This window comes from Cryptotermes secundus, unplaced genomic scaffold, assembly GCF_002891405.2.
Source record: "Cryptotermes secundus unplaced genomic scaffold, Csec_1.0 scaffold57, whole genome shotgun sequence".
Classification (NCBI taxonomy): Eukaryota; Metazoa; Arthropoda; class Insecta; order Blattodea; family Kalotermitidae; genus Cryptotermes; species Cryptotermes secundus.
In genome coordinates this window covers 521,802-544,232 of record NW_019725840.1, presented here as the reverse complement: position 1 = coordinate 544,232, position 22,431 = coordinate 521,802, and the positions used below count along the sequence as shown (strand labels likewise).

The following is a 22,431-nucleotide window of genomic DNA, read 5'->3' as shown; positions in this document are numbered from 1 at the left end:
TACAAGCAGTACCATATTCTTGCTTGGGGGGGTCAGATGTATATTACGACTCTACCACAATTGCTGATGGTAGCGTAGTTGGTTGAGGCACTATACTACAAGCTGGAAGGTTGTGGGATCGAATCACGATGAGGTCATTGGATTTTTTTTTTCAATTTACCTAATCATTCCAGCCATACTATGGCCCTGGGGTCGACTCAGCCTCTAACTGAAACGAGTACAGGAATTAATTAAATAATTTTCCTGAGGAGTAAAGCACAGCCAGTGTGTAAGGCTGACAACCTTACCGCCATCTTTGAGCTGACTGTCTAGATAATGTGGAACCCTCAACGTCTCACAGCCCTATGGGCCTTCACGGCCTGGTACAGGGATAGCTTTACTTAGTTACTACAATTGCTGATGTGTGCTTACTGTGGAAGTAATGTTGAGGAAGTGGGAAGCCAGACTGGAATGTTGAATCTGGAGACCAACCACTGCTGCTGGTGCGCGGTGACCTTTGTGTTCTATGAACACAGCGTGCGTGGCTGTCACTAAGGGCTTGCTGCTTGAGGCAGCATCAAATGGCACCGAGAAGACAAAGCTCTCTGGTTCAAGGCTGTGCTGGTCCACTGCCCTCTTGTACCAGACTTCGTCTATTGCACGCCGGTTCAGCTCGCTGAAGTGCCTGCAAGCAAAGTGACAAGTCTCAACACAGCATCACATTATCATCATACTCATCATAATAAACCTGCTGGCAATGCAGTAACAACCCTGACTCATATTTGGGAGTGCTTGATTCAAATCTCAGCCAGAACATTGGCTATCCTGACGGAATTTTTTCATGGTTTTCCTGTCTCTCCAGGCAAGTTGTGGGGTACTACTTATCTTTATGGTATGCATCCTGTTGTGTTGCACTACCTGTTTCGAGCATGAGTCCTAAGCCAAATTTTAAGGCTATTTAGAATGAATCCAGAACCAACACATAATTAGAGTAGGGATTTATATTAATAAAATTTTAAAAAATTGAAATTAAATTTTATTTCAAGAACATATTACATTAATATTTATTAATATTAAATACAAACTATAATATATATTAGTCTTAATCAATTTTAAACTTAGAAAAAAACCGTATATTACCAGAGTTTTTGGGTGTATTGTTAGGTTACACTTTATAAGGTGTATTCACTATTAAAAACAAAACCAAATTGTAAAATACTGATTCACATTAAGGTAACTCAGTTCAAGAACTTACACAGATATTCTTGTGACTTGCCTGATGATGACCTAGGAAAGACTGAAACATGTAGCATAACACTTGTGTGCAATAAATAATACAAAAACAAATGCTGATACATTAGCATATATTTTGCCTTCATTTTGTTAGAATGTATTCTTGTGTAGATGGCCCAACTTGTGCTACTGGGTAGTACTTAGTTAGGCCACGACTGTTCAGTTCCAAATCCTTTCCAGTTAATCATTCATCTGTCATCCTACCTGTTGATGCTATATAGTCTAGATATCAGCAGCATCATAAAATATCCACAACAAAAATATCCATCATCTGTTTTAATTATTTCTATTAAGATTGATATCTTCTGAAGTGTGAAAACATGAATTTAGTTATTTATGGTCTACTTAACAATACTCTCAGCAGCTCAGACTAAACAGTGTTGAATTGTAGGGTGAGAGCCAGCAATGCTGAAATGGAAAGTATGTGGAAGGAAGCAGCCATGAGCTAATTTAAGGTACTATCCTGACAATTGCTTGGAGGGACTGAGGTAAACCACGAAAACAGCAGTCAGGATAGCAGGTATCCTGGCAGAGATTAAAACCAGATCAATCCGGAACATAAGTTTCACACGAACTAACCAACAAAATAACTAAGTAACTAACTCCATGAAGTTGAGAAGCCACTGGTTGCACAACTAGTCAAGAATTTTCCAAAAATTCTATGGAACCCAAAGGTTCATTACTGTGTTCACAAGAGCCCTCAACTGGTCCATATCCTGAGCCAGATCAATCTAGTTCACACCATCCCATTCTATCTCTGTAAGATACATTTTAATATTATCCACCCATGTATGTCTTGGTCTTCCTAGTGGTATCTTTCATTCTAGCTTTCCCACCAAAATCCTATAGTAATTCCACTTCTCCCCCATTTGTGATAACTTTCACATTGCACAAATATGATAAAATTATCATTTACCTGAAAAGTCTAAGTTTAGCCTCATATGATATATGATTCTTGTAATATTAAGTTGTAACTGATAAGTCTGTATCAGCATTAAGATTGCACTGACTTAATGGAGAATATAAAAACTACTTACGACGTCGGCTGTCCGCTTTCCCCCATGGTACGATGGGCATGATCCTGCCACCTCAGAAGCCCACTGCGCGTCGCTATGAATGACAGAGTCACTCCGAACATTTGGTAGCCTTGTCTGTAAAGACAGGATATTATTAACTTCTGGAAGAATGCCCTTGATATCTAGGAGGATGTCTCCACCACCAACATCAAATTGAACACAGGATGTCTGTAACCAGAATGCAAAGAAAACAAACCTAACCATGCATACACACTTCCTGTTCTTTTTCAGATTTATTAATTCTTGACAAACAGACATAACTATGGGAAATATACATGAGGTAAGACTCAGGGATGATGGATAAGAAACAGCAGCATAAGTGAAAGTGCTATTTTGCTTCTAGATTATTTAATCCTTAAAAAACATAAAGAAGGTAAAGAAGAAGGGAGAGAAAAAGGAAGTGGATGCAAAGGTTGCTGAGAGACACATTTTTATTGGGTGGGAAATGTTTGAAAGTTTCTGAGCACTGAAGGCTTCAAACCAGAACTTGCCTGTTCTTCTGGTTGAAGAGTTCAAACCCAGAGTTCAGCTAAGTGTTTTCTAAAAATTCAATTCCAAATAGAAAACACTGCATTACCATTGTATAGGGAAATAATCACCGTTTACTGTGAGAATTATACTGGACACATACACATATCTTCTGTAGGCAAAATGCTAAGTTTTTTAATGTTAAATCTGGTAGTGTGAATTGTAACAAGTGTGTCTTAAATGAGGCTCTTACATATTTCAAGGCAAGTAATCTTCCTTGGGGGTAATGGGCGGCTAACGCGCAAGGCTGACAACCTCACCACCATCTGTGAGCCAAACATTTAGAAAATGTGGGAACCTCAACCCCTCACAACCCTATGTGCCTCCATGGTCTGTTACAGGGATAACTTCATCCTTTTTTTTTTACCTTCTAAGATTATGGGTACAGTATTTATGCAGTGACTGAAATATGTACATGAATTTTAAGTTACATTTGAGACTGTGGTGGAGCAGGTAAAACTTGTGCTCATTTAAATGTTGCTGTTTGAACAAAATAATCCCAAGGTATGAGAAACAAGAAATATACAGCCTATTCATAGCCAACTGGACTTTACCCTCTGTATCTGCAACCTACAACAAGGTAGGTTCTAATATCATCTTTACCATAAATTCAACATTTTGCAGGAAGTTGTACTATGTTATGAAGTTGTATTATGGGGACATGAGCAAACCTGTGACATATCTAATCCACAGTATGAGGACCAACTGTAATAATGGGTAGCAGGCCCAGTATGGGTCAAAATTAAATTATTCTGACAACTTTCTGTGTCAGTTCACGATACTAAATTATTTCAGAGACAAAACATACATATTGACAAATATAACCTCATTATGTTTTCATTTTATATCTTCATGTATATATGTCACACAAAAGATGTATAAGCATAAAAATCATCATTAATGATTCCATGCCAGATTAGATTGCTTGTAGCTAGAGTAGGAAACAAAATGTCACTGTGACAATTTAAATATCTTTACTAACACCTGAATATATTTCCTTTCCAGGTACAGTATTTATACAGACATTTGGATGCCTATGTTGTTACCTCATTGCAAGTAACAACATCGTTTACTACAACAAAATATGCTTCATAGCATAGGAAAGTCTCCGAATAAGTTAAAACTTTCAGTATCCATTTAGATGTTACAGACATCCTGCAATTTTCACATGAAAATGTTGCAATCCATTTTGCCAGGATCACTGATTCTGCAAAACATATCATAAAGACATTAACTCCTGCTGTTATGCGAACAAAAGGAAGTAAGCTAAGTTCCAAGCAACATATGTCATGTAAATACATATGTAATACTTATTTTACACTCGATAAATAATGCTCTTGAGTACACAACTGAAACATACAAAATATTTATTAAACCTTTCAAATGTTTTGGTTGCTATATTTACCACCTGTTTTAACATTAAAATTCTGCAAATTTTGTAACATTTATGGGTTTCATATGATTCACACATTAAACAGCATCTATTCCCCAAATAGTACTGATTAACTGAACCTGTAAAAGAGAATCCCTGTTTCACTATAAGCAGGAACACTGTTTTTGTTACCAAATATCACCATCAAAAAAATTAAGGGGGTTACACAGACAGATAGATAACAAGGTGATCTCTTAAGCCTTCACTTATTTTCTGCAAACAGGAAAACTAGGCTAAAAATTAAAAGTAGACTTATGAGATTACCTTGATGTCTGTGTGTCTGTATGTGGACTCCCCAACAATATTTTCTAGGCAACAACTCTGCTTGCTAAGCAATGGCTTGGCAACGTGTTCCTGTGGCAATGAGTGCACGTGCAACAATAGAAGAATTATATCTGTCATTATCCCTGCGGTCCATGTCATATCAGAGGAAAGTAGACAAATAGTTCTACATAGAACTTCTTGAATATCACTTGGATGAATTTCTCATAACTCAGTCCACTACCTACTACTTTACCTCTTCCACTTCCCAACAGTTTACATTGTCTCCAATCTACCTTTACTGGAAGGACAAGGAGTCACTGTCTGGGAACCTTCAGAGCTTGAAATTTTCTGTACTCCTTCACCCGGTGGAATATAGTATCCCTAAATGCCCCCACCCCCACTTTCTCTTCTCCCTCACTGTCTAGTTCCCTATGTAGCTGCAAAGGGTTAAACCGGCAGGGAACAACCATAGACAAGGAGACGGGGTAAGAGAGAGGAAAGGGGAGAAACAGTATAAATGAGAACTTGTAAGACATTAAGAAAGACACTTTAAAACACTGACTGGAATAATGTCCAGCATTAATAGGCTGGTGCTGTAGAAGGAAATAATTGTTGTTTGTTCTGACAGTCATCCAGAACACATGAATACACTACTTGAGCGAAATACAGAGATTCTGAATGGTAAAGCAGGTGGTACATACAATAACCACAGTGCTTTAAACTGTCCATGAAAGAGATATATACCAACACTGGGAATAAATGGCTAATGAGTACACTTGATTTCTGTAATACTTAACTCTGAAGCCTGAAATACATCTAAATAATACTTAAAAAATCTGTCTCACAGAAAACACACTGAACATCCAGTACAGATATCTGCTAGTTACTGCTGTTTGGGAGAATAATCACTTTTTATTCTGAGAATCACACGAAACCCCCAGAAACCCTATGAAGGCAAGATGCAGAATTTTTAAAGTTATAGCAATTGGTACTTGTAGTTAGCACCATACTTTGATGTGTTACTAACATACAAACAAACAAAACAAACTCTGTGATTTTAGACTGCAAGTGAATTATACCAACCAAATGACCACCTCTTGTCGGTGACGTTTATTTGCCAACTTTTTCAGAGAGAGGGTGCCACGTGGCCAGCACAATGAATCCCCACGGCCGTTAATTTCGGTTTTCTAAACCGAAACCGCTATTTCCTTGAAATACCTCCTCAATTATCATCACAAGGCTGAGTGAACCCTGTTCCAGACCCACTACTTCTCAGAAAAAATTTGGTAGCGCCAGAAATCAAACCCGGACCTCTGGATCTCTAGCCAGGAACTCTTGACCACTAGACCACAGAGGTCAACTGTTCTTTAAATAATGTTAGTAAGTGTTACTAACATTATTTCAAAAACAAAATTTGTGTAGCATTGATTAAGACAGGAAGATAATCACGAACGGTGAGTGAATGTTTTTGGAAGAACTTCCTACTGTTTGCTTGCAGAAACTAAGAAACTCTGTAAGAGAAACCTCGTGGTTCAGATTGAAACTGGTTACCATGCAAATACAAGTGTAGAGCATTATGCCTACATCAAGTTTCTGGTATTTCTGATTCTGGAACAGAGTAAAATGACATAATATGATGTGGAGTGAATGAAAACGTCAAACGAAGACAGCCTGCTGGGAAATTATTTAACTGAATGTACGATAAGACTTTTGTATAAGTCTAAAATAAATGCTGCAAGAGACATTAAAGACAATGACATTGATCCAAAATATCAGCCATATATATAAACATCATCATTAAAATCTGTAAATATTTTGAACAATCTGTGATAAAAGGTATAATTTCATTAATATCATCCAATTCTAAAGAGTTTAGATAATGGTCTATTACACTCAGTATTTATGGAGTCCTGAACTTTGTCCATCATCTAATATTCCAAACAGATGATAGCATGTAGGATTTGAGGTTCACACACTGGTGGTTATCAACAGTTCTATCTTTTGGGAGATAACGCTATGTGGTCAGATGAAAGACAACCAAGATTTTGGAGGAACACGTCACCTCCATCTTTGTTGTTCAAGAATAAGCCGAACGAGAAACCAGCATGTAGCAGGTGGCAAGCAGAACCCTTTCAGTGGACTACACAGCATTATATCCTTGAAGACAGAAATGTTTTAGATTACAGCATCTTGGAAACTGCATCTGATTCCATTGTCAGGTGACCGAGATTAGTAATTTTTACAAACAGACCAAGTTTTAAAACCATTGTATCCTATTCAGTATAGCAGATGAATGACAAAGTCCAGACATCCTGTAATCCTAACAAGATCACATAATAACTTAATGCCTTCAGCTGTCAGTAAGCATTAACATTTACATACATACGTATAAATAACCCACAGTTTAATTTAAAAGGTTCAGTAGAATCAAGATTATGGTCTTATGGGATGTGACACCACATACTTTGGTAGAGAGATACTAATGTCTCAAAGGAACTTACTGCCTCCATCTTTATGGTAGAAGAGTAAGAAATGGCAGAGAAATGGTACAGATACAAGAAATGAAAGAATGAAACCAGATAGAACCCGTGGCTCTGGAAAGCACTGTTTTCAAAAGGAAGATGACCGAAGAGAAAACATTTGGGGGGTAAAGTGAAGGAAGAAGGGTACAAGACAATCCACAAAGAATAAATACAGAAGGAAAAATGTAAGGAAAAGACCAGTAAGAAAGAGTGACACTGCAAAGGTTTGCTTTTAAAGGGTACAAAGGCAGGAGAAATTAAGATGAGCATGAAAGAAAGATGGATAGGAGAGGAAAAACTAAAATATAATTAGATAAATAAAATAAGAGAAAATAAGAGGAAGAGGTGTAGTAAAGATATGGTCTCCTTTCAAGATACAGATCATCACAGGGAAGACAGAAACCTTAATTTTCACTGCTGTGAAAATCTTAAATCTCGTATTCTGAACAGTACAGTCACTATTTTTGCTTGTTGTACTGTCTTACAATGACATGCATATTAAATTAACATTAAACAGTAACAAGAGTGAATAAATATTTTCTTAACTATTCTTCACGAAAAAATTCCTTGTCAGACAACAGAACTAAAAATTAATATTTTTCTTATTGCTAGTGGGGTGGGACTAAGTCCCTTGTACTGTGGCCAATTCTGGCCTATTGTACCAGCCCCAGATGATAGGTGAGGTTGATTGTGGAGCAATTGGTGGAATGAAGATTGGCAGGGGAAACCGAAATACTCGGAGAAACCTGCCCCAGCGCCACTTTGTCCACCACAAATCCCACTTGACCAGACCCGGGATCGAACCTACGCTGCCACGGTGGGAAGCCAGCGACTAACCTCTTGAGTAATGGCGCGGCCCTAAAAATTAATATGTAACACATGTTGAGCCCTTGAAGGTAGCTACCACTAGGAAGTGAGATTTTTCACCCATATTTCCCTCAAAATCTGTTATTTTGAAAACGTCGTCAACCGAAATTGATTCTGTTACCATTCTTTAACCTTACAAGCTGCTGCATCAATTCCAATAATGACAAATGAGAACTTACTTCATAGAGAATACAACTCAAAACACCAAAAGTTCTTACTCATAATAGACCATCTATCTTTATTAGAATATTTCCTTTATAAATTCACCAGCAGACGAATTTCAGCTTGTTGACCAACTTAGCAACACAACTGCTAGTGAATTTATGAAAAAAATGTTGTGATAAATGTAGATAGTCAATGATAAATAATCTTGATAATACACACCACAGACATGAATTCAATCAAAATCAATATACAACACTTATGAAGACTTGACAGCTGCACTTTCGCAAAGTCTTTGGTGTTAAGAAGCCACCAAAAACCATTTCTATGCTTAAACAGTGACAAAGTTATAATCCATTTGAAGTAGGCTGGAATAAATCTGTTACATTATTATAAAAGAGATGTATAAAATATAGTATGAAATGTATATGTATGAAAATAAATATAGTAATATTTCATGAAAACCAGAAATGTAAAATTGAGAGTAATGCGGTGCATTAAAATGTTATGTTACTTCATACTTACCAATTCTTCTGGAATGCTTACATATTACTTTTCAGTGTGTATATATTTAAACAGAGAAGAAAATTATTGACATATTATCATCAGATACCTGAAGAATGCATCAGTGATTACAATTATTTCTTTTCATAAACAGTGTGTCCTAATTTGTTTCTACATTTATGGAGTATTTAATAACTTAGATGCTGTGCGGTCCGTCCAAATGAGCAGTATAGGATGACAATATAGAAGGCAGGATACAGTGACATATTACATTAATTTCTTATTCTTCTTTGAGCTTATTGATTTCCATAATACCATGTTCTGTCACCCTGTACTTATTAATCACTCTGGTGCTGTTCCTACCATCATGATACATTTCTTGTTACCAATTATTTTTGGAGGGCTTCTAATGGCATGAGAATCAGGGGTCAACAAATGATGACTCATTTCACCAGTACGACAAAATTTCTAATCATTTGATACTTCTCCTCAAGAGAGACAACTACCCATATCACTGTTAACTCGCACCTCTGTTAATCTTAGCATTCAAACTGAAGGTTATTGTCAATTGGGCAGCATTCCTGCTTCTTATTCTGGAGGTGACGGGGCTGGGTTCGAATCTTGGTTCAGAGACTATCAATCATTCCAGGCAAATTCAATTAAGGCTAGAATCACTTCCTTCCATATCCATTCCAATTCATGATCCTAGTGTCATCTGATGCTACAGAGTATGAGGTCCTGACTTACAGACTGCATTGCTGGACAGGCCGTAAATAAATAAATCAATCAATCAACATTCAAATATGTCAAGGTCACATAAACAAAGGCCTCATATCCATGGCAGTTACAAATTTACTGTTCCATATTGCAGAGAGAGAAAAAAACACAGGAATAGTGTAGTGGATATATTAACACATAAATTATAAAATTTTTTCACTGGTTGATCTCAATTTTTTCACGTTATAGGCAAGCAGGTTAATTTGTTCAGCCCTGGTACTGATCATGTGAAGTTTAATCAAAATCCATCAAATCACTGAAATGTTAATATGGGAGGCAGACAGACAGATGGACATGCATGTATGAAAGAATATAATACTATCTTTCCTTAGAAGTAAGGAAAGTAGTTCACAAGTTGTCCAGGGTATATATTTTGTTTGTATGTCACTTATTAATAATATCTGAACCAACTGACTTGTTTCCATTAAACACATTTGTGCCAGTATCATGAAACTTCCAACACATTCGTTGGCCAGTATTCTAAAATTTATGTCATCTTATGAAACATCTTCTAACACAGATCCTATCATTATTTTTGAGCTCTTTTCTCTGTTTTTGACAAACACTTAAGGTTTATTTACTAAGCACTTACACAAAAGGTATGGGCTTAGCATTGATGACATTAAATAATCACATAAGCCCTGAATAGTAAAAATGAAAGTGTACTGGGGCTGTACGGCATCAATTCCTGGTAAAGTCTGTGAAATTTCAAATCGTGAGACAGAATTACAAAGTTCCACTGCTCATCCGTCTGGACCACAGACTAACAGTATGTGCTAGATGCAAGTGCAACTGCTTATATTTATTTACATGCTAACTAAGGTCCTTCACTATACATTACCTGTGCAATAGTGCCATCAGCATGGCTAATGGGCTATTGGTTGGGTGAAAACAGGACGCAATGACACAGTTAGTGGTGCAGTACAAGACACAGACAACAGAATATCGTCATATCATCGGTCTCCAGCACACAATTGCCAGGCTTTGCATGTCACTGTCAACAATTGATATGTGTGTATATGGGTTGTATTAGCATTTTAACAGCATGGGGACATGACCTTAATAGACGCAATATAAACAGACAACTACTGAAGTTACGCCTTTGTTTAACCATGAAACGTATGTGTTCCGGGGTCAAAAAGTACAGTCACCAGTGGTAAGTGATAAATTTGGCAGGCAACTAATTTAACACTCGATATACAAGAATTGGTGCCTATCTCACTTGGTTACTTTGGCGCAGACAAAATGGCAAACCACATCCAAAGAAGATAAGCTCAGCATTATTGCCAATTTGCCTCTTTTAAATTAACTTTTTTTTTTCTATTATCTTCTATCTGTGGTGCATGTGGTAGCATAGTTGGTTGAGGCACTATGCTACAAACTGGAAGGTCTCAGGTTTGAGTTCCAATGAAGTCATTGGACTTTTTCAATTTACTTAATCCTTCCAGCTGCAATATTGCCCTGAGGTTGACTCAGCATCTAACAGAAATGAGTACCAGGAAAGATTCCTGGAGGGTAAATGTCAGCTGACGCATAATGCTGACAACCTTACCGCCGTCTGTCTAGAAGATGTGGGAGCCTCGACCTCTAACACCCCTAGGGCCTTCATGGCCTGTTACAGGGAGAGCTTTTTTATTATCTTCTATCAGGACTGTGGATGTTTAAGTCACACAATATGACAGTAAGAAGAAATGAATCTTGCATACTGCCCAGAGGTGAGACACAACCAGGGTCCAGGAACTACCAACTCACCATTTTATGGTGAAAAATAAATTTTTCTCATTACCAGCTTTTAAAAAATTGTTTAACCCCTAACCATACTGGAAAAGGGTAAAATTGCCCCTGTGTTTAATTAATTAACTGCTATGTCATGAAGAGATATGAGGAAGTTGGGGCGCAGCTCCACCATTCTTGACCTCAGCAATAGATAGAGGTGAGTTGGTCAGCTTCATACCCCTGCTGTTTTCCCCCCAGGGAAAGAGTCCCCAGGACCCATCAGATAGGAGGCTGGTAGAACCCAGAGCTGGTCTGGACACTCCGGAGCAGAGAAAAATCTCTTGCCCCTGGTAGGAATTGAACCCTGGCCATCCAGTCCACAGTATGTCACTCTACTGACTGAGTTTAAATATATTGGATATACTCATAGACTTCCATAAATTTTCCACCTTTGCCTTTAATCATGTTTGACTTTCTGACAGATTTTAACATCAAGAAATAAGCCCTATGCACCCACTGAACATGAGAACATACCCTCAAGAAATATTTTCTATGATGCTGGAATAAAAAGCCTACCATAACCTGGTGTTGATCTGAAAACTAAGACAAGCACTCTTCTTAACAAACCACTGTGAAAGTCTGAAGGCTTCTATTGCAACATCATTTGACAGTTCCATGCAAAACCTTGCTTTTCCTCATAACATGCAAAATTCCCTTCTGAAATTCAATTGTTTTTATTTTGAAGGAATGTGATGGAATGCTTGTATATTAGGGTCATAAAGTTTCATCTCTGTTTTATGGGTTATCTTAATAAGAATTTCAAGGTAAAAAGGAAAGAGATGAAGTGTGTCTCTGTGCCTAAGAATCAAGATATGAAAGCATACATGAGGTGAGGAGGTAAAGCACCAATGAATGAGCTGGGCTGTATGTCAAGCCAAAGGAATCCAGAGCACAGGTCTGTCTGGTGATATATTTTAACACAATGAACTGGATTCAGTGATTTATAATTTAGATACTGACAGAAGTCTACCACAGTTTCTGACTCAGCCATGATTATGGGCCACCGTGTTGACTTCTACTAGTGACACCATTAAACTGGCACCAAGTATAGCACCAGGCGATAACTACAAACAGGAACTCACATCTGAGGTGTCTTTCAGTTGTACCTTCTACACGATTAGCATGGAAATAGAATAAAATTTAAAGAAAGACATTTTTATAACCTCAAAAAAAATTATCCTTGTTACATGTGACATTTGAAGTTCTCATAGCAATAAATTTTTCAGGGAAATAATTTCGTGAAGTCTGGTAGATAGGTACCAACGTTTTGAAGGAAACTTTAAGGCTCCATCTTCAGGACAGAAAAGGCACTGAGGATGGCTATGGTAGATTCCTCTGAAACATTGGTCTACAGATTACATGTTGTCACGCCAAAGAGAACTAAAATCTTAATACTCACTGCTGTGAAAGCCTTGTATCTCATAACCTAAAGTTACCTGTGGCTGGCCCTTCTGGACACCAAGTTATAAAATTTAAGAATTATTTTTGTTAAAACATACAATTTCCTCCTTGATCAGATAAAAGTAAAGTAAAATTACTCTTATTTCTAAGTGCAGTACTATGGAGGCACCTAGAAGAATAAAAGTGTAGTTCCATTGATTCTATCCTTGTCAATAGATTGGGATGTGTGGTCAGCTTCATGCTCTGGCTGCTTTACCCCCTGGGAAAGAGTAACTGAAACCCATGGGATAGGAGGCTGCGTGGATCCTATAGCGTGTCTGGATGTGATGAAAAAGAGAACACTTCCCATTTAATTTGTAGGTAAAACCAAATTAAATTCAGTATTCAAAGCTTCTGTTAATGTTATAATGTGTAGTTTCTTTTCCATTTCTAGATTTCTATGAATCTTTATAACCTTAATATGGTTCTTGTCATCCTGTGACATGGAAGTCAAATATAGGTACAATACATGACTTATCAGTTTATTAATTGTAATATTCTGCTCATCAATCATTTGCTGACTTATTTTGCTTTGTTGTGCATTTCAACCACTTCAGTACTAAAATAAAATTAATGCATGGGCTATAATATATTGTTTATGTGAAATCTAGGGTTCTGAAACAGGCAAGTGTTCATGTTACAGTCATCTGCGATGTGCCAATTTGTAGTTGATGGAGAAGCACCGATATTTAGGAGGAACCCGCTGCCTCCATTTTCAGGTAAAAAATGGAGCAGGTTTCTCTGAAATGTAGGTACTTATTTACCAAACTACACACTGCCAAAACCAAGAATATTGTAATCTGATATGTATTTCCTGTTACAACAAATAAATATAAATAAAATAGTAATTTTATTGGATAGGTGAATTTGATGAACGTTTGTCTTTTGTTTGTATACTGTTTTCGAGTAAAATAATTATAAAATTCTTGTTTTTATGAGGACACTTTTCCCATCTTAATATCTTAAACTAAAACCATGCTGCCAGCAACTCAGTACAGGGAGATTTTCAATTCCCAATTCTGAATTAAAACTGGACCATAAACCTCATGTTACTAAAAAATTTGAAATCTCTCTATTTTCAAAAAATTAATGTTATCCTTGAATGAAATTTTGTGTTCCAATCTCACAGTGCTGGGAGATTTAAAATTCTCCATTCCAAGATGATAAACTATTACCCCTGAATTAAAATCAGGCTGCCAACCCAAAAGTGGTAGGGGATTTAATTCTATCATTCATGAATGATGAAATGTTACCCCCCACAAATTAAACTCAGAGTTCTGTGGGGCTCTTAATGTGTAGTTTTGTCATTACTCCGATGACAACCCACTTCTTCGGAACAGTTTGTTGGTCCTGAAAAGGACCGTGGTTGCTGAGATGTTTGATTGGAGAGGTAGCGCGGCGCGCGCCGGTAAGGAGAAAGGCTAGTTACGGTGAATGGCTGGTGAAAGGCTAGTCGTTGAGCGCGGTCGCTGGAGCAGAGAGGCGGTAGCTACGCCAGTTGCCCAGTGTGCCAGGTATGACTACCGGCGAGTCCGTGCGGCCTAGTTGCCCAGTGAGTCGGGTGCGACCGGCAGACAGCCGTGGCAGTCATGCCTGGCGCAGCGAAGCGCCGATGCCTCCGTAGACCGAGCGCTGGCAACGAAGCCTGCCAGCTGATGTTGCTTGATTTGGCTAGCTCATAGACTGATGATGAACTGAATACTCGGAGTTGGAGCTGCCCCTTTTTATAGACTGCTCGGTGGGGCGGAGCAAAACTTGGAATTGAGGAGGAAGAACTGATTTGCTAGCGCACGTAATGACGTAGATGCTGGCTAGCAGGAGGCGCCGTATAAATGCGAACGTTTGAGGCAATCTGATTGGTTAGCACGCGTGATGGTGAAAAGTGATTTGAAGAGCGAGCGTTGCAGAAATGCGTGATAATGTGGGATTTTCCCACAGTTCCAACCCCACTGTAGTAGAAGATTTAAAATTTCTTGTTCCAAAATGATGTACTATTACCTTTGAATTAAACTCAGGTTGCTAGCCCCGCAGTATTAAGAGATTTTAACTTCCCTGCTTGTGGTAAATAAAGATTGAAGTGTAAAATTAAATGCAAATTTCATTTTTAGCATTGAAGCATTTGAAATTCTGACTGTATACACACACACTCTGACACACTTACCCACAAATCTCTCTGGCTGTACTTTATAAATGTAATGTGGTAGAAAGTATATCATTGTTTAAATGTCTGGTTTTACCAAAGTCATAACAATTGTAGGATCAGTCAGAATATTCAACATGTCTGTTGGTTTCTTATGCCACTTTATGTTGATCTGCAGCTGCTGGATTATGAAGCGTCAATGATAAGATGATATGAGTTATTTTGAGGGAAGGGAGAATAAGTGGTCGTGGCAAACAACTGACACATACTGACAAAGTTGTTCAAAGTCATAATATGTGCATCTGCCAGCACTTTATGTTCTGAACTTTGGGATGAAATAAAACGTGAGATTGCCAGAAAACATATTTTCAAAAAAGGCGAGCTGTTAAGAGGATAATTCAGGAGCTATTTCAAGGAAATGGCGGCTCTGGTCTAGAAAACTGAAATTAAAAGCCGTGGGAATTCGTTGCGTGGACCACGTGACACCCTCTATCTGCTAAAGTTGGCATTAACTTCGCCGACAAGCGGTCGCTCGGTCGGTATAGTTAGCTAACAGACCAAAACCATGGAGTTTGTTTGTTTTGTTTGTTTGTCAATGTCATACATGAACATAAAAGAATACAAGTAAATTTGCACTTTGCAATATTTCATTAGGAAACATAAGGTTTATGTGGTTCCACTAGTACTGTTAGTGTAGCGAGATCCAGACCATAATGGGCTGAACACGTGATTGGCGAGACAAGAACAGGTTCGCTCAGGACACTGGTGGGATAAATCTCAAAATATAAGTTACAGTCAGTCGGAGCACAGGAGGTCAGATAGGACAGAGGGGACACAGCACCAGCAGGCAAACATGGAGAGGGTAACGAGAATCATGAATTAGGTACAGGTTTTTTCGTACATAAAAGAATCGTATCAGCAGTTAGGAGGGTAGAGTTCGTTAGTGATAGGGTGTCATACGTAATACTAAGAGGTCGCTGGTGTGATATCATCGTTCTGAATGTTCCTGCCCCCACGGAAGATAAAACTGATGATATAAAGGGCAGCTTCTATGAAGAACTAGAACATGTATTTGATAAATTCCTGAAGTACTATATGAAAATTTTGTTAGGAGATTTCAATGCCGAAGTAGGGAGGGAAGACATTTTCAAACCAATGATTGAGAATGAAAGTTTACACAAAATTAGTAATGATAATGGAGTGAAATAAGAAAATAGAAAGAAAAGGGTCCTCAAAACCATTATTATGTATGTATCAAACTATACAGCATCACATCCTAGACAACCACACTCTTAACTAACTAACTATCAAACAAACTCCATGGAGCTGAACCCTACTTCAGGAGCTGCCAGTCACGCAGTTATTCAAGTATTTCCCGACATTTCACAGAACCCAAAAGTTCGTTGTCATGTTCACAAGAGCCCTGCACTGGTTGCTATCCTAAGCCAGACCAATCCAGTCCATACCACCCCATCCCATCTAATATCCATTTTAATATTATCTTCAAACCTATATCAAGATCGTCTTCTTTCTTCCTGGCTATCCCACCAAAAACCCTACATGCATTCCTCTCCTCCTCCATGTGTACTACATGCCCTGCCCAACTTATACTTCTTCATGTGGTCATTCTAATTATACTTGGCGAAGAGTACAAGTTATGCAGTTGTATTTTATTATGATATATCAGCTGCTGAAGTTATGTGAAGTGAGATGAGAATATGACAATGAATCATGGGTAAAAAAGGAAAGATAAGTATAAAGTGCTCTCCTAGTATTGGTTCAAAGTCACAAAGCATCATGAATCAGAACAGCCGCAGTGATTTTGAATCTTAGCAGCCGCAGAATATCAATCTAGGGGATTACCGCTGCACCCAGCTTGGCAACAAGAATGAGCGGTGAGGAATGTGGTCCTAGTGGTACATATAATGTCCAGGCCACCGCTTTATACGTGACTATGTTTGCCAGTACAGTTTATGAGAAAGTAAGTCTGACCCTGCAATTGCTGACCAAGATAAGAAGTTTTATGAACATGTAATATTTATAATGTAAATAAATGTGTATGAAAAGTTTATATTTTAAATATGCTGGAGACCATTTCTCAAAAAACATCAAAACCAAACTGAAAACTGTGCATCAAATCATGAATATCAACCATTCTTTAACGTAGCTAATTTTAAGACATGCAAGGAGTGGGATGGAACTGGGCTGAAGATCCGGATGTGCTGGAAAGAGAGATGGCGCGTGGGTGCGGTGGCAGCAACAGGCAGGCAGTAGCGAGCCCCATGCACGTCGCCTACTCACTTCTCGTCCTCCTTCAGCGTAGATGGCACATGTCTGTCCAGACCTTCCGTCACCAAAGCATCAAACACCAATGACTGCACCAGCGATTTGTCACCTGAAATTAAATCATTGCTTAAAAGAATTCATAACAATGATAATAACATTTTTTGGTGTAGTAACAACTGACTGATCCTCTCCACATCTACCCTGATCTGCTACACTTCTCTATATACAGCGAAAACACTGCAAAGTTTCTTTGGACCCTAGCAGATATGAAATCTAAACTGAAGAAAATCTCAAATGGGGGAATTTAATATTGAGATGTGACGGTTGAAAGCTGGAATAGTTGCGAGAACAGATGTGGGCATTGCTAGACAACAACATGGTAAACATATGGATGAGGCAATGAATAAATACATAACAATAGCGGATGTGGTGTTTTCTATGTGGTCCTCGCCAAGGTTATATAATAAGGATCAGCTTGAATTCTCGTCAGAGAGGATGTTACATAAGGACTATTATAACAAGAGTTCAGTTGGAAAAAAAGAAAAAAAAAATCTCTGGTCGTGGGCCTCAAAGGGCCTGATGCCAAGACGAACTGATTGGCGGTAAACCACCAGTCGTAAAGTGACTCTGAAAAAAAACAAGGAATATGCCAGTAAGGGTTCAGTTTAAAAAAAATTACATGAACCTCATGAGGCTCGGCCCCAAGACGAACTGATTGGCGGTAAACCACCAGTTGTACAGTGACTCTGAAAAAAACAAGGAATATGCCTGTAAGGGTTCAGTTTACAAAAAATTACATGAACCTCATGAGGCTTGGACCCAAGATGATCTGGCTGGCGGCAAACTGCCAGTCATGAAGTAACTCTGACTCTGAAGCAAGCCAGTTGACAGTCAGGGGGCTGTTAGAATCGGTGGTTAGCAGTCTTGAGGTTAATTGTTAGTGGCTGATACCTAGCAATGACAAAGGGACAATCAGAAGGCTTTATGTGTACTGTAGCTGTAAGTAAAAAAAAGTAAAGTAAAGCTATCCCTGTAACAGGCCATGAAGGCCCATAGGGTTGTGAGACGTTAAGGGTCCCACATTACCTTGACAATTGGCTCAGAGATGGCGGTAAGGTTGTCAGCCTTACGCGCTGGCCATGCTTCACTCCCCAGGAAAATCATTTAATTAATTCCTGGTACTCATTTCTGTTAGAGGCTGAGTAAACCCTAGGACCTAGTGCAGCCGGAAGGATTAGGTCAACTGAAAAAATCCAATGACCTCATCGGGACTTGAACCCGTGACCTTCACTGATCTATAAAATGTGCAAATTAGTAAGGCTGTTATAGTTATCTGTAGCTATGAGTTACAAGCATTCATTCCAATTATCAGTTCAAACCCTGTGTCTAGACACTAACAAGTGACAATATTGAAATTAATAACTTGGGATCACTGCAATTAAAAGTTTTTCTAAGTCACAAATAACATTTTCAAGAATGTTTAGTTTGTTATCCCCGCAGGATAAGATACCATGATTCACAACAGCATGAAACACTGACCAAAACAGATTTATGAAAAGAGAAGAAAAGCAATATTTCCCCTATTTAGTCAGAACTTCTTAACTCATAAAGGCTGACTTACAGAAGTAAGAGTCCTTTTCCGTTTTCTTCATGTTGTGAGGCCCATCTTTCAGGGGGGAGCGTGGCCTGAGTGACATCCACTTCCAGCCTGGTTTGCCAGCCTTTGACAAGAACCAGAGCACCTGCTCTTCAGGTGTCTTAAAGTGGTGCTCAGACATTGAGTTGTATTCACAGTAAACCCTGCGGCAGAAATGTTTCTTGTTTTCAGTCAGAAGGACACAATAATGTACAAAGAGCAGTGTCCAAAGTCATACTTCAATTTTCAGTGCCAGTAATGAGAATGTAAGTAAATTAACTGATCATTTTATGAATAACACCGTTAAAACATCTGAGAGCTGAAGGTGGATTAACGGGTGTTAGTTAATGTTCCATTAATTGAAAACTCACCAATCTGGATGAATTTTCCAGTTAGATCCTTTGAAATATTCAGTAACTGCAATGCACAAGAACAGAAGTTAATGAAACTTAAAGAAAGTGTGTATAAACTTAGATGATCTGTAAGAAATATGCTATTTCAACTAGACTAAAAAGGAAAACAGAAAAATAGCAAGTCTGTATGGTCATACAATTGTCAGTCACAGGCTGTGTTTTCAGACCCGGCCTTTGGTTTCCATATGAGAAGTGAGGAAATTACTGCCAGAAATAGTGAGGCAGTTGTTGTAGCTGCATTATACAAACTGTGTAATCCTTATCTCAGTCAGTGCACCCAACAAGATCCATTTCAAATTCTGCATAGAATGGCCAGAGCTAAAAACACAGACAGTAGATTAAGTTAAAACACAATGTTCTGGAACATTTATTTACATCAACAAGAGATACTTGTTCTTAAAGTAATCACTTTCTTAAATTTTATTTTCAAACTGTATTACAAGTTAGTGCTGGATATTATTAATATTATTTAAGCAGACCTACAGGATCTCAATGAACAGAGACTACCAAGGATGCTTAGGTCCATACCTGGGCAGAAACACGACAAGGGTTTCCTTGAAACACTCACCACCAAACAAACTGGGGAGCTACTGTAGTCAGATATAAACCAGCTGAGACATTTGACAGGAATACTTACACATCATCGTCACTTGAACACACACCTATTCAAATTGGGCCAGTAATAGTCTCACCTATGAAAGGTGATATGAGAAAGAAGTGACCCCACATCTTTTATAATATTGTGATGTTCAACAAGCTGAGTTTATCAAGAACAAAATAATTCATATTATATATATACAACAGGTTTTGCATTTCATTGCATTTTGAAGTCTGACAGACATTTTGTTGTGAATGTCATGCAGCTTCATATTATATTATCTGGCATGTGCGAGTATTGACATTTTTGGATCAAATCAAGTGGAAAAACTCTTTTTCGAGGCTGGAGTGTTAATTTTTCAATCTCAAACGCTTAGAATTTTCTAATATCTGCTTCTGCTTTACATGTTAAGGCCTGATGTCCAAGGGGATTGCAATTGTACTTACCCAAATTAAAGGGTAGCAGTGGACTAAGATCATGGCAACAGATCTCCCCAGAACTGAGAGTTGAAGGGTTTAAGAAGGGCTGTATATCTAATGAAATGAATGGAAGGGAGGATGAGGAAGGTACTGAGAATGTTGCCAGTGAATGAGTGTGTGAGCAGTGAATGTGACAAAGAAGATGGGAACTATGAAGACATTGAGAGCTGACAAAGAGTTCAGTTGCTGGATATTCGCCTAACAGCAAGGAGCTGAGAGCAGGGAGCTGAAGAATCTCCATTGTTAGAAGCCATTGCTAGGGAACAGCTGTTGAAGACACAGGTGGCTGGAAAAAGGCTTAGTAGGTGCTGTGGTGATCTGTGACTTGTGTGGATTAGCACTGGCCCTATAATTACTTGTGGTTCTAAGCAGTGTGTATAAGCGGTCAATAAAACCATTCACCAATCCATACCCTGTCTATAGTCACATCCCTAAATCATGACAATATTTACTTTGGGTGAATACAGCATTATAGGGGGTATGTGGTAGTGTAGTGGTTAAAGTACTATGCTACAAGCCGGAAGGTCATGGGTTCAAGTCCCGATGAGGTCATTGGATTTTTTTCAATTGGCCTAATCCTTCCGGCCGCACTAGGCCCTGGGGTTTACTCAGCCTCTAACAGAAATGAGTACCAGGAATTAAATAATTTTCCTGGGGAGTGAAGCGCGGTGGGCGCATAAGGCTGACAACCTTACCGCCATCTTTGAGCCGATTGTCAAGGTAATGTCTCACAACCCTATGGGCCTTCACGGCCTGTTACAGGGATAGCTTTACTTTTTTACTTTAAATACAGTATTATATTTCAGTGAAATTGGAAAACTTTACTAGTTTTATAAATTATCAATGTGAGAAAATTAGTCTACTAAAGAACTGATTTTTCTCATCTATATTCTGAAAATTTTTTTCTGTATCAAACTGAAAAAGTAATCCTCGCACATGCTAGACATTATAAATCATGCAGACTTCTCTACAGATATGTTTTCGGGTTTTAACACAGGTAAGTTTTCTGATTGTAACCTTCTTGGTTGCGGGCACCACACAAGACTGTTTCACAGGAACGGAAGAAGGCCTATCTAAATTCATAAAATATTTGTTCTCCTGATGTGAAAAAACAGCTTCTCACAGTTCCAGTTGGCCCATACAGGGCCCCCGCTCCCATGATCCTGAGCGACCATCATCCACACACCCTTGTCACTACTGTGATGGGGCAGTTCGCATCATTCCTCTGGACTATGACAGCTGTTCCTCCTCTCTTCTGTCCTTGGTTCTGAGTAACCGAAATCCTTGCCCCCCTATCTACATAACCTGGCCACATCCTCATCCTAACAGCTCCTAAAAATGAAGGCAGGATTTTCCTCCCAAACATTAGTATCCACCTTCAGATCTACACCATGTTACAACCAACAAAATGTCTGGGCCCAAAAAGAGAATTCAGCAACCACCAATGTGGGAGCAAATGTCTAGCAGGGTTGCCAACTCTACTGAAGAGGATTCTGGGAGCTCTTTACATCAGAATAAGCATACAAACTGTTTCTGCACCAGTACACTAAATCACCATATCACAATGATAACAACAAGGCATGTTCAGTTAAATCAAACATTGATTGCAATAGATAACAGAATAATTTGCAACTTGTTTACCACTTACCAGAAATAGTGTCGCTGGCTGAAATCAAATTAATTGTTTCTGCAATAACATACTTTCACTTTCATCATCTGAAGGTGTTTATTATATAATATTAGATACAAGACAGTAAGACCCTTTTACTAGGGCTCATGTGATAGCAATTATGGCAGACTCCTGCCCAAACCTGGAGGGTTGGCAACCCTAGTGCTCATCAACAGTTGTTTAATTACTAGGGAATGTGACCATCCTAGGGAACCACATAAACTCAAAAATAATATCTGGTTTGATGTGTACTGTTGTAACATTTCTTTACAGTCAGACAGTCTGCCACTAGCATCCCACAACTGCATAAATAAAACTTCTGTTTCCCTCAGCGTTAATTCACCTTAAATTTATATAAGACACTATTGCAATGTATTTTCAAGTTCCATAACACCACAGGAAAATGACTTCATCAGCAGAACAACCATACATTGCTCAAGAAAAGATCCTGCATTAAGGAGTTAATTGGCTAATGATGGCAGATATTTTCATTTTGTCACATTGAATGAAATTTGGGCTTCAGATTGTGACACAGAAAAAAAATATCTTCTCCATACTTTCATGAATGAAAGATAGACATCATTTTAATA

At 38.4% G+C, this 22,431-nt stretch overlaps 1 protein-coding gene across 6 annotated transcripts in view; it reads right to left on the bottom strand.

Moving 5' to 3' along the window:
- LOC111863613 (voltage-dependent calcium channel subunit alpha-2/delta-3) overlaps positions 1-22,431 on the bottom strand; it is a 103,259-nt gene that overhangs the window by 8,351 nt on the left and 72,477 nt on the right. For 2 of the 6 annotated variants that reach the window (XM_033751133.1, XM_023850092.2), the window contains exons 16-21: positions 19,054-19,099; positions 18,668-18,846; positions 17,062-17,155; positions 10,246-10,278; positions 2,310-2,423; positions 412-664 (exon numbers count right to left, since the gene is read on the bottom strand). In XM_033751133.1, the coding sequence (XP_033607024.1) occupies positions 412-664; positions 2,310-2,423; positions 10,246-10,278; positions 17,062-17,155; positions 18,668-18,846; positions 19,054-19,099 (719 nt within the window). Of the gene's footprint in view, positions 1-411; positions 665-2,309; positions 2,424-10,245; positions 10,279-17,061; positions 17,156-18,667; positions 18,847-19,053; positions 19,100-21,820; positions 21,839-22,431 lie in introns of all 6 variants that reach the window. The other 4 variants (XM_033751134.1, XM_033751135.1, XM_033751131.1 and 1 more) reach the window with 3 other exon arrangements.